General features: G+C 38.2%; 1 protein-coding gene across 17 annotated transcripts in view; it reads left to right on the top strand.

Moving 5' to 3' along the window:
• The window catches only part of HMBOX1 (homeobox containing 1), an 82,267-nt gene that overhangs the window by 33,039 nt on the left and 36,104 nt on the right, over window positions 1-13,124 (top strand). For all 17 annotated transcript variants that reach the window (XM_078778118.1, XM_078778117.1, XM_078778116.1 and 14 more), the window contains one exon: window positions 12,220-12,476. In XM_078778118.1, coding sequence (XP_078634244.1) covers window positions 12,220-12,476 — 257 coding nt within the window. The remainder of the gene's footprint in view (window positions 1-12,219; window positions 12,477-13,124) is intronic.

Here is a 13,124-nt window from a genome sequence, read left to right as displayed (position 1 = left end):
TATTTTCATTCAGTGCATACTCAACCCCGATTGGTTATAAATTTAATATGGAACCAAAAAATCTTGTCTATTTACCTGTGTCAGGAAAAACCATATACAGAGTAAATTTTAGGATAACCGACCAAGATAATTGTATGATATCCTTTAATGATGAAATTATATCCATCAGAATTCACCTACATGAAGTTTTTCAATAAATAAATAATGGTTATTGTGAGAAAACACGAGTTGGGAAAATATAAAATAATTACAGGGGAGGGCATGTACCTTTCACCATACTATACAAGGTATGTGGGTAGAGGATACTATAAACCTAAGAGACAACGAGGTGTAGGTCATCAATTTCGAAATAAAGGAGATGGGATAATTGATACTCTAATGGGTATTGGTTCAACCATCCTTAAACATAAAGACCTAATTGGTTCAACTGCTTCTGCCGTGGGCTCCGTTGCGGGTGCTATAAAGAGTATAAAAGATGCTCAAAAGGAGTCTCATAAATTACAAGCAATCAAAGAAATAAAAAAAGGTAAAACTCAACTATCTTCACAAGAACGACAAAAAATCATTAAAATACTTGGGTCAGGGTTTCAACGATTTTAATACTATATAAATACAAGTATGGAAGCGATTGATAGTATCTATGATTTGGATGATACAATTATCATTTCAAACTCCACTAAAAAGGAAGACTATTTTAAGGTAAATGCTATAACAGGAACAGACTGGAATTCAAACGGAACAAAAAGTTTTGAAATAAATAATCAACAAACTTACTTGAATATAGCTGATAGTTTCTTGCTGTGTAAATTTAAATTCACTAAGGCTGCGAATAATACTAATGCTACACTCGTAAATGATTTCTTCTGGAAAATGTTTGACAGTGTCCGCCTGTATATTGGAACACAAGAGGTTGAAGCGGTTGATTATGTCTCTGCTACATCTGAAATGATGAAATTTACACTATATTCGTTTGGTGATAGAATGGGTAAGGGAGCTGTTGAAGGTTTTATTCCTGATATGTCAATGGGTACAAACACAGACCCTGGTTATAGTCAAAGGAAGGCAATGTATAATGATGACACAAAACCAGAGAATAGTTTTACCGTAGCAGTACCTCTGAAAGGTATATTTGGATTTTGTGATTATGACAAAGTTTTGTATGGTCTTAAAATTAGATTTCAACTACAAAGGAATGATAATGTAAATAGGTTGCTTTTTGGGGTTGAAAATGCTTTTGGAGACAACAATAAATTTGTTATTAATGATTTGTGATGGTATATCAGTGAATATACTCCTAATCTTAAAACGGAAGAGATGTTAAATAGAAGACTTAACTCAAAGAAACCGCTAAATGTATCATACCTTAAAAGAAGATGTCAACACGTTAAACTGGAACACACTACCTACACTTGGAATTTGGGTGTTCTTCAAGGAAAGCCACGATACCTCTGGCTCATTTTAAAAAAACCAGATGGAGAGGACGGTACTAATAAGAATAATGCCCTGAGTGATAATGCTAAGGTGAAACAACTTCGGGTTTCTCTTGATGGCACATTTTATCCGCGAGATAGATTGGAAATTGATTGGGAAAAAAATGATTATGCGGAAGCCTACAAGTCCTACCAAAAGGTGTGTGAAAGTAATGGTAATAATGATCCTATTTTGGATATGGTTGCGTTTCAAAAACTTTATACAATCTACGCAATTGACCTGAGTTCTCAAAAGGAAACTATAAAGTCTAATCGAGTGGATACTTCTCTATACATTGAAAGAGGGGAGAGTGAAGAGGTTAATGCATATTGTTTGCTTTTGGAGGAAACAGAATTACAGATTAATACAGATAATGGTGTTATGATTAATATCACATAGGTTTTTTCTCATAAATAAATGGTTGGGGTATATGTTAATCAAATCAATCTTAATAAATTAACATCTTGTATTCAAAATCAAAAGCCTTGTATTATTAATGTTAATACAATTCAAAGAAAAGGAGCTGTAAGAATTGATGTTTTACTCACACACACACAAGTAAAAACACTAAATGATGTTGGATCACTTAAAATTAAAATGACGAAACCTATGTTAAAGAAATATTCAATAGACGAGTCAAGAGGAGGATTTCTCCCGTTTCTAATTCCTTTATTTGCTGGTTTAAGTGCGGCGGGAGCATTGACTGGTGGTATTTCAGCAGCGGTAAAAACTGCTAACGAAAGGAAGGCACAACTAAAAGCTCAAAAAGAATTGGAAAGACATAACAAGGAGTTGGAGAAACAAATTAGTGGAAGTGGTGTAATTGTAGATTTTGCTCAAAAACTTGAAAGTCTACCTGATAAAGCTAGATTGTTGGTTGGAGATATGCTTTCCTCTATCGCTCAAGCGGGTGTTAAACTAACTAAACGGGGTAATGGATTGTATCTTTCTCATAAATAAATGGATAAATGGTTTAAACAATTTGGAAAGAATACAACGTCAAATATAGAACTAGCTAAGTATTGTAAAACACTAAAAATTGATAATGTGGTTATTTGCATGAGAGATGAATTAATACATATAAATAAGAATACAAAGAATATTATTATGAATTTAGACACACAGAATGGTTCTCATTGGGTTTGTATTCATAATAGTCAGGATAAATATTATTTTGATAGTTATGGTATGCCACCACCTGTTGAAGTAATACAATTCTTACAGAATGGTGTTTATCAAACATTTCAAGTTCAAGAAATTAATTCTAAATGTTGTGGTCAATTATGTTTATATGTATTATTTCAACTCAACAATAATGAAAATTTTTATGATATCATTTTTAATCTAATATAAATGACTTATGTTGGAAAAGATGGTTCTATCTTTGGAAAATCCTCTCAGGATATTGATTTATCAAATTATTATACAAAGGCACAGGCTGAACGACAAAAATATAGTGTAAGTAAAAATATTAATATGAAGAATACTTATAAATTAATCAATTATCCAAACCCTACAGATGCGAATGACTTAATTAGATTTAGTGATTTATCACAATATATATTTTTAAAGAAAACAGCACGTTTTGTTAAACAAGTAAATTTTACAACCACAACACCTGGTTATACTGACCATACACCTTTCCTCATTGAATTTAACTACCTGCTTACAATTGAATTTTATAAAGAAGGACATATAGTTAATATGCGAATTAATAAATGGGGGTACGATATGCCTGATTTAGGGTATAATTGGTCTTTTTCAATAAACATAGAAGACCTACATGATTTGAATCAGTCTCGTAAAGAAGAATATTATCCACTTGGTGAGGATATGGATTTATGTGGAAGTACAATTAATAAACAACAAATACATGGTTTTAAGAAAAGAAAAATATATGATAGTATAGCGATGGTTAGCATGACAAAGAAGGAAGGTCATGAGATAAGGATAGAAAGCCGAGGAATACAAACCGATTTGGTAGTGGGAAGATGGGGTGGTATTACCTGTCATAATATTAATCTCACATATATTTCTGATACATAAATGGCAGGAAGAAGACTACAAGAGAATTATAATTTTTGTATTCAAGGATACCTACAAGAAAAGGGTGCTCGGTATTACATACCTTATGATTTGGAGCATATACATGGGAATTTTGTCATAAAAAACTGGCCTTATACTGATATTGTTAAACCCACAAATAGAGACTTGTTTAAAGTATTAAATAAAAATGAACTTCTCAAAGTTATGAAATATAAAACTCTTTTAGAAATCGTCAACAAATCTTATTGGTATCCTATTATGAGAAAAATAATTATAGATACAAGAATATCTCAAAATCCAGATGAGTATATGTATAATATTCTTTGGGGTTTAAACTCAAGGGTAGCAAGGGATGAGGAAGGAGTTGAAGAAGAGAAGGAGAAAAGAGAGAAGGAGGAGAGGGAACAAAGAGAGAGGGAGGAGAGGGAGATGGAAATCAGAGTGATTCAAAAAAGAGTGGATGTCTTACAGCAAGAAGATCAATCTCAACTCACCGAAGAGGAAAATAAAGAAAGAATGAATGCTGTGAAAATATTGATATCAAAAATTGCTAAGATAAATGAGGAAGGAGTTAAAGAAGAGAAGGAGGAAAGAGAGAAAAAGGAGAAGGAGGAAAGGGAGAAAAAGGAGAAAAAGGAGGAGGAGAGGGAGAAAAAGGAGAAGGAGGAGAGGGAGAAAAAGGAGAAGGAGGAGAGGGAGGAAAGGGAGCAAAGAGAGAGGGAGGAAAAATATTAAAAGATGGAAATCAGTGAGATTCGTAAAAGATTGAGTGTATTACAGCAAATAAATCAATCTCAACGCACCGAAGAGGAAATTAAAGAATTAACAACTCTTATGAAGATAATGGTTTCAAAAATAACAACGTCAATGTCTTCAATTTCAGGGAGGAGATTTAAACGAGAAAGTGGTGAAGAAGAAGAAGAAGAAGGAAAAGATTATGTGATTGATGATGTTGGTGTCATTGACTTTAGTTAGTTTTTATTTGTAAATAAATGGAGGAGAGAGTGAAGGCATTCCTTAGGATTCTTTATGTTTTAAAAATAAAGATTGAAATGTATATGTTGAAAACCAAAAAGGTTTTGATACTCTGTCGGAATTTTTCTGATAAATAAATATGAGTTATTGTCTCAAATGTAAAAAGAAAACTAAATCTAAAAATATCTCTTATGTTAAAGCTAAAAATAATAGAGTTTATCAAAAAGGAATATGTCAAGTGTGTGGCTCTAAAAAGTGCCAATTCATCTCTCCTAAAAGAGGAGGAGACGTACAAAAGTTTCTGTCAGGAAGTAAATTTACAACAACTGGAATTCCAGGGGAATTACACCTTCCAGGGTATTCTTTCTGTGGTCCAGGAACAAACTTGGATAAAAGATTAGATGAGGCTGACAATCCTAAACCTTGGTCTAAACCTACAAATAGGGTTGACGAAGTGTGTATGAAGCATGATATTGCTTATGGGAAAACCACTACGTTGACTGAAAAACATAAAGCCGACAGCGAAATGTTGTATAATTTGTCTTTGATACAAAATCCAACGTTGAGAGAGAAAGTTGATAGGTTTATTGTGAGAAATTTGATAAATGCTAAATTGAAACTTGGTCTTGGTTATTCCTCAAAAAACTATTAGGCTCTAATGATGTCATCAAGACTGAGGAGCTTTTGGCTGAAGAATTACACAAACCTATAATCACAAAGTTTAAAAGAAGGAAGGTTTATTCTAAATACACCGACCACATATGGTCCGCTGATTTAATTGAATTGAATAATGACAGGGGATACAGGTATGCCCTAACCGTTATTGATTTGAGGAGTAGATTTGCCTGGGTTGTCCCTTTAAAAAATAAAAGGGGTGATACTTTAATGTTAGCCTTTAAGCTAATATTTGATCGGGATAAAAGGAAACCAAAGAAGTTATGGACTGATGAGGGAACAGAGTTCTATAACAAAATATTCATGAAATTTCTTAAGGGGAAGGGTATTAAATTATACAGCACCTTTAATGAAGGAAAGGCAGTTGTTTTGAGCGTTTTAATCGTACTTTAAAAGAGAAATTATATAAAAAATTCACACAACTCGGTTCTCAAAAATGGGTGTATTTAATTCAGGATATTGTAGATAATTACAATAATACAGTTCATTCATCAACAAAATCAAAACCATCAGAAACATTTACAAAATTAGAATATGAAAAGGAGATTAATTTGAGAAAGCCCAAGTTTAAAGTTGGTGATATTGTAAGAATATAAATATGGAAAAGTCATTTTGAGAAAGGTTATACACAAAAATGGACTCGTGAATTATTTAAAATCATTGATGTAATGGATACAGTCCCTTGGACCTACAAATTATATGATTTAAATGGAGAAGAAATCTTGGGTTCATTTTACTCGCAAGAATTACAAAAAACACAAGTAAGCAGATAATACCCTTGAAAATAATAAATAAATAAATAAAATCTAATGGGGATACGTTTTTAAATCTGTGAACCCCAAACACAGAATCCCACAACTTTTTAGTTGGGGCTTAACTTTTGTGTGTGTATAATGGGGATACGTTTTTAAATCTGTGAACCCCAAACACAGAATCCCACAACTTTTTAGTTGGGGCTTAACTTTTGTGTGTGTATAATGGGGATACGTTTTTAAATCTGTGAACCCCAAACACAGAATCCCACAACGTTTCAGTTGGGGCTTAACTTTTGTGTGTGTATAATGGGGATACGTTTTTAAATCTGTGAACCCCAAACACAGAATCCCTCAACTTTCCAGTTGGGGCTTAACTTTTGTGTATGTGTGAGTGAGTCATAATAATATACAAACCCTAACCCAACCCCATCCCTAACCCAACCCCATCCCTAACCCAAACCCATCCCTAACCCAAACCCATCCCTAACCCAACCCCATCCCTAACCCAACCCATTCCTAACCCAACCCCATCCCTAACCCAACCCCATCCCTAACCCAACCCAATCCCATACCCAATCCCATCCCTAACCCAACCCCATCCCTAACCCAACCCTAACCCAACCCCATCCCTAACCCAACCCATCCCTAACCCTCACATTCAAAATCCCAACCCTAACCCAATCCCATCCCTAACCCAACCCCAACCCTAACCCTCACATTCAAAATCCCAACCCTAACCCAACCCCATCCCTAACCCAACCCCATCCCTAACCCTCACATTCAAAATCCCACCCAAACCCTAACATAATCTTTCTTTTCTTCTTTTTTTTAAATACGTATTTCTTTTTTTTTTTTTTCCTCTTCCCTCCAATTCTGTCTTTCAAGGCTTTCAAGTTTGAAGAAGTAGAAATGGGAAGAAAGAATTTTCCAGCATTTTCTTCCTCGAACTTTCTTGATATTGCTTAAATCAAGCGTCATTAAATAAAGAACATTGTTCATTGCTTTAGAAATCCAAAGAGTCTCCAAGAGGAACCCCACAGGTAGAGTCTCCAAAATAAAACCAACTTTCCAAGTTCCCAAGGCATAACCACATTCCTGTTGAGCCTCCAAGATAGGTATCACATTCCGAGTCATCAAAACAAAACCCCCATTCCGAGTCTCCAAAAATATAACCATCTTTCCAAGTCCCCAAGGTAGAACCACAATTTTCAGAAATATTGGGGGTTTCCGTGATAAGTCTCACATAGTATAACTGCGGATAGGACCATCAGGGAAAACTTCCCTTTCCCAATTTTTTAGGGTTTCTATGATGTGTCTCACATAGTATAACTGCGGACCATCAGGGAGAACTCTCCTTGCCCAATTTTTTAGGGTTTCTATGATGTGTCTCACATAGTATAACTGCGGACCATCAGGGAGAACTCTCCTTGCCCAATTTTTTAGGGTTTCTATGATGTGTCTCACATAGTATAACTGCGGACCATCAGGGAGAATTCCCATTTCACAATTTTTTAGGGTTTCTATGATGTGTCTCACATAGTATAACTGCGGACCATCAGGGAGAACTCCCCTTTCCCAATTTTCAGAAATTTGTGGGTCTCCAATGTATGACTTGTATTCTGGCTCATCAAGGTAGAACTTGTTCAGTGGGTTTTGTTTTGATAACTCACAACAAGTATCATCATGGTAAAACTCTTTTTCAGGATTTTGTGGATCTCCAAGGTATAACTCTTTGGCTGGGTCATCAAGGTAGAACTCGTTCTGGGGGTCTTGGTTGTTCAAAATGTCTTCAAACAAAAAAATAACTTCATCCCAAGTTGTGTTAAAAGCAGAATTTTCATTTCGTATCTCAGATACAATTTCCTGTGAAAGAAAATAACAATGTATTAATTTAATACAATATTTTTATTTGTATAAATCAAGCTCTATGAATATTAAAATAAACTTTGTTAACTCTTACATGAGTCTCATCTAAAAAAAAAAAAAAAAAAAAAAAAAAAATTAAATAAATAAATAAACAAACTTACCTCCATTGATAAGAGGTTCGAGTCCAGTTCATCAATCTGAAGGTTGAGTTCTACACAGGTAGTAGGACTCCAAGGAATAGCAAAGTTATCCCATTCCATTTCGGCATAGTAGTCCATTCTCAAGTGAAGCAGAAAGCGTGTTTGAAAAAGCCTGTGTGGTCGGTGCCTTTTATAAGAAGGGCTGGGTGTGTGTCATTTCCTGTGGAAATTCCCTGGGAAAACCTGGGCGTGTCTTAACTGGAAATGATGTGATGGAAATTCCCTGAAAATGATGTAATGTATTACCTGGAAATGATACAATGCTGAAGAGTTTATAAAGTGGGTGGGACTTAGCAAAAGTGGGAGGAGCTTAGCAGAAGTGGGCGTGGCTTAACAAAAAGTGGGCGGGGCTTCGCAAAAAGTGGGCGTGGGTTTACCAAAAAGTGGGCGGGGTTTACCAAAAAGTGGACGGAGCTTAACAAAAGGTGGGCAGAGCCTACCAAAAAGTGTGTGGCACTGGAGGCGCTCAAACAAGAACATTGAGGGAGGTTTATCATTTTATCTCAGCTCAGTTAAAATATCTTGATAAAGAACCAAACTCAAACATATTTTTTGTTAATATATTAGATGGTGAAGAGAGTGGCAAGAGAATTAAATTATTTCCCATGCATAAACAAATACTTGTAGGGTCGTTGTTTGAGTGGGCCAAAGATGATTCACCAGATGATATTAAGAGTAAAAGGTTAAAAGGTCCATAAGGTCAGAAGGATCACAGGTTCACACAGAAGGACCATTGTTTAAGTGGTCTAATGAATAAGGATAACATGTCAAAAGGTTAGAAGGTTCGTAAAGAACAGGGTGAGAGAAATAGAGGTGTTTAGGGGCAATGAGGGAGGGGAAAAATTAACATGTAAGTCAATGGGAAAATGAGAGTGTCCCAGAAGCAACATATATACACTACTATTGGCAATTCATTTTAGTTGAAGTTTCTACCGCTTAAAACCTTCCTCAGGAATGATTAATCCATTTATGATATCCATGAGCTGTGTGACTACCTTTACCTTCGTTTGACCGGTAATCTTTCTGTATTTCTTTTCTTGGGCAATTGCCCAAGTCAGTCAGTACAATTATACTTGTCAGTACAATTATAATAACAATGTTTGCATTCCAACCTTAGATTACTTCTTCCTTTGCTTCCCTCTGTGTTTGCCAGCAAAGGTTTTTCTGGTATGAGAAATCTCCAGATTCTCCCTGAAATCTGGATTCTTTATTTGATTACTACCCATAGGCCTGTTTCTAAGTGAGTAGGAAATGTGCAGTGCATAAAAACAAACAACAACATGCATTTTAAGGCCATTTTCCCTGCTAGAGCGGGGGTTAGCCTTGCGGTCCCCATGACAATCTTCTCCATCTTGCCCTATTTTCTGCATCTCTCCTTGTTAACCCCCTTGCCCGCATTTCTTCTTCCACCATCTTTGGCTAAGTCTTTCTTGGTCTTCCCCGTCCTCTACTTCCTTCTACATTCATTTCCATCACTCTTCTCAACCAGTCACTTTCATCCTTCCTCAACACATGACCAAACCATCTCAACCTGTTCCTCTTCACAACATCAATCACAGGCTCTATTCCCATCATTTTTCGCAATTCATCATTTGTCTTCCTCTCTCTCAACGATACTCCGCACATCCATCGAACCATTCGCATTTCCACCCTTTCCAACCTTCGTTGCTGCTCTACGTTCATTACCCATGTCTCACTCCCATAAATCATAACACTTCTCACACATGCAGCATACACCTTTCCCTTCAGCTTCAACGACTCCCCTCCTCATCAGCACTCCACTCAGTTCCCGAAACTTCTTCCATGCACATCTCACTTGAGCAACCGTTGCCGAGTCTCATCCACCTTCTCCATTCAGCATGTCTCTGAGGTAGCAAAATGTTTTCACACCTTCCAGCTTCACGCCGTCTCCAAGATCCAACTCAACATTTCCTCCATCTGCAGCTCCCTCGGTGCACACCTTACATTTGAATGTCGCTGCCACACTGGTTAATGACCCTCTCAGACCACTACATTTTTGATGAACCCACTCAGCGCACATTGTACATTGAATGGAGTTCACTCCGACACCCTTCCTGCACACAGCACAGGGCCACTTCCCAGTTCTTTCCACCTCACCACATGCTTTACCACTTGCCATCACCTTCGTCTTTCCGATATTCACCTTCAGACCTTTTGTCTCCATACATTCCTTCCACTTGTTCATCTTTTCCTTCAGTCCATCCATACTTTCCGCAATCAGCACCAGATCATCTGCATACAACAACTCCCACGGTAAACCCTCCTTTACGTTCTGAGCCAGCACCTCCATCACAGCTACAAGTAGTAGTGGACTTAGTACCGACCCCTGATGCACTCCCACCTTCACCTCAAACTCGCCACTGTTCCCATCCTTCGTCCTTACAGCTGTGCGCGCTCTTTTGTACATTGCCATCACTACTCTGATCAACCATTCCTCCACTCCTAACTTCCTCATTGCCCATGTCATTACTTTGCGTGGAACCCTATCGAACCCTGTGCAGTGCATATCATTTTAAAATCGAAGCTGAATTGTATTTTAGTTGTTTTATGCATCCGTATCACTCCACCGAGAGCAGTTATCACCCGAGGAGCGAACGAGTTATTTTCAGGAGCGATCGAGGCAGCAGTCTGTTTCCAACTATTTTATCTTAAACAACTCAACGAAGCACCATACATAAAACCCATGTCATTATAAAGGTCTTTATCCTAGGAGTTCCGGGAATCTCGTGAGATTGTGAAAGAAAACATCCATCATTATTTACTTTTTACGATGTGCATAAAGCAAGTCACTGATTTACATCGTGGATGCGTTCTTAAAAACTACGATGTTATTGGGACACGATTTTCCTACAAAACAGTGTTATAATGCGGGGATGTTGCCAGGGAAATTTTTTTGCCCACCTTAAGTTAACCTTCACTTTAGTACATATTAGAGGCAAAATTAAACAAGTCAATACAGAACATGATTGAAATAATGTATGTGCACAATTTAATGGGTGGGTTGAGAGTGGAGGGACCACAGAGAGGGAGAGGAACGGCTATCACACTTTGTTGGAACGTCTGAGCCGGCTAAGCAACATGCTGGTACTACCTCACACCCGGAACCAAAAATGGCGGTTTGAACGGACACCGCGCCGGACACTGGGGTGCTTTCCTTGCGGACACTAATCTTCCCAAATCCAATCTGTCCTTTAACAGAGAACTAATGACGAAAGCCTTTTGCGATCAGGGCAACGCAAATCACTCAGAGACCAAGTGACTCAATGTGCATGTCTAACAAGTAAACGTTGAGGGAGGAAAAAGGACACGAAAGCATTTATTTACACATTTCATTCACAAATGTACGCAACCCGTGTATCGTACAAACGGAAGTTTGTATCGTACAAACGGAAGTGTGTATCGTACAAACGGAAGTGCGTACACTGTAATTAAAAAATTTGAAGGACGCTATATCAGACTAGCACGACTTAAATTGACTGTTGTCCCATAATGTATTAACGACGTTATTTCAAAATGACACCAATGGACTCCACGTAAATCAGCGACGTAGTTATGCATCAGGAAGAAGATAATTGGTTTTGGGTCGTTTATTGGCACAATTAGGCTACTCATGGTCACTTGAGACTTGCAATTCCACAGGGTTTCCGCACATCTCACGGGATTGTGAGTTGGACAGGCGACCGTGGTGGGACATGACATGCTGTTGCTGTTTTAATCACGGTTGGGCTTAGGAGTTGTGGTGGAGAGGGGATGTTGCGAAGTTGTGGTGGGGGAGGGGGGGGGGGGGGTTGAGTAGTTGCAGTGGGAAGGGGCGGAGTGGGGAGCAGATTGAAGCCTTCAAGTTGCACGGAGGAGGTTGAGGATTTGGGGTTTCGTGACTTGGGATTTGTGAGGAAGGGGGAAGTTGAGGACGTGAAGTCACATTGTACATTGCGATTGTGTGGATGATCTATAGGTCCCTTCTTGTAAAAATGTTTTATTCATAGATAAATAGCACAGTCATTGTTTCCAGGAAGTGTCACACTTTTAGTCATTTGAAGATTTAACAAACCAAACCCTCAATCACAGGAATATCCATGTGGATGAATGGATTAAATGGAACGCAGTCTCATTGTTTTAGATGAAAATTCTGTTGTTGCTATGTTTTGATGGGCAGTGTCGGAGGTGAAAAGCATACCATGTTGTATGGTGTACGCCGTGTGTCCTCATAGCCACAATATGGCAGTCCCACACCCTCTCAAAGCCACGGCTACGACCCGTCACCTCCACCTTGCAACCCCAGCACCACCAACCACGGCCTGCCATCCGGAGGTGATTCGGGCGGAGAAAGATCCAGCAATGGACTTGCGTCTCCTCGTTACCATGGCAATACCAGCACGCCTCTCCTCGTCCCGCCAATACGCTGCTACGGCCTGGAGGGCATGGACGATGACGCGGATGTGGAGGAGAGGGTTGAAGAGCTCATGAGGTAATGACCGTGATTAGTTGATATAATGACTCCATTATCGATTCTTCATTTAAATGTAATTCACTTTAGAATGCTGTTTGTGTTCGGGAACAAAATTAACAGGTTAGGCTTCTGGAGGTTGATGGTGGGAAACTGTTCCCAGCCACATTCCTGTGGATCAGGAAGGGTTGAGTTACTGCCCAAGCAGATGGATGGCATCTCACATTGAAGTACCTTTTAAAAAGGCAACCAAGCTGGTGTTAGGATTCTAGAGCGAACTTGCAAACTTTGAGGAACTCTGTGATAACAAGAACGACACTCGCTAGAGTGCATACCTCCGCTATGCTCAACAGCTTATGTTTTGGATCCCACTGATGAGCCGGATCTGCATCCAGATCTTCACCTTGTCAAATACCCAACCTGTCCACCAAGTTTTGGCGGATCGGTCCATAACCTTTTGAGATACCCTGCTCACAGCCAGACAGACAGGGGTGAAAACATAACTTTTGTCCCCCTAAAAAAGAGTTTTGGGACTGCCACGTCTCAAGCTGTGCTCCTTGTGGATGTAATATTTTGTGAGGGATAGGACAGATAGTCTAAACGGGGAACTTCCTCATTTGATGGAGACAGACAAGACATTTGGATTTCAAGGAAGTGTACTTTGCTCGG

Source organism: Myxine glutinosa, chromosome 5, assembly GCF_964187855.1.
Source record: "Myxine glutinosa chromosome 5, kmMyxGlut1.1, whole genome shotgun sequence".
NCBI lineage: Eukaryota > Metazoa > Chordata > Myxini > Myxiniformes > Myxinidae > Myxine > Myxine glutinosa.
This window is presented reverse-complemented; position numbering and strand designations above follow the sequence as displayed.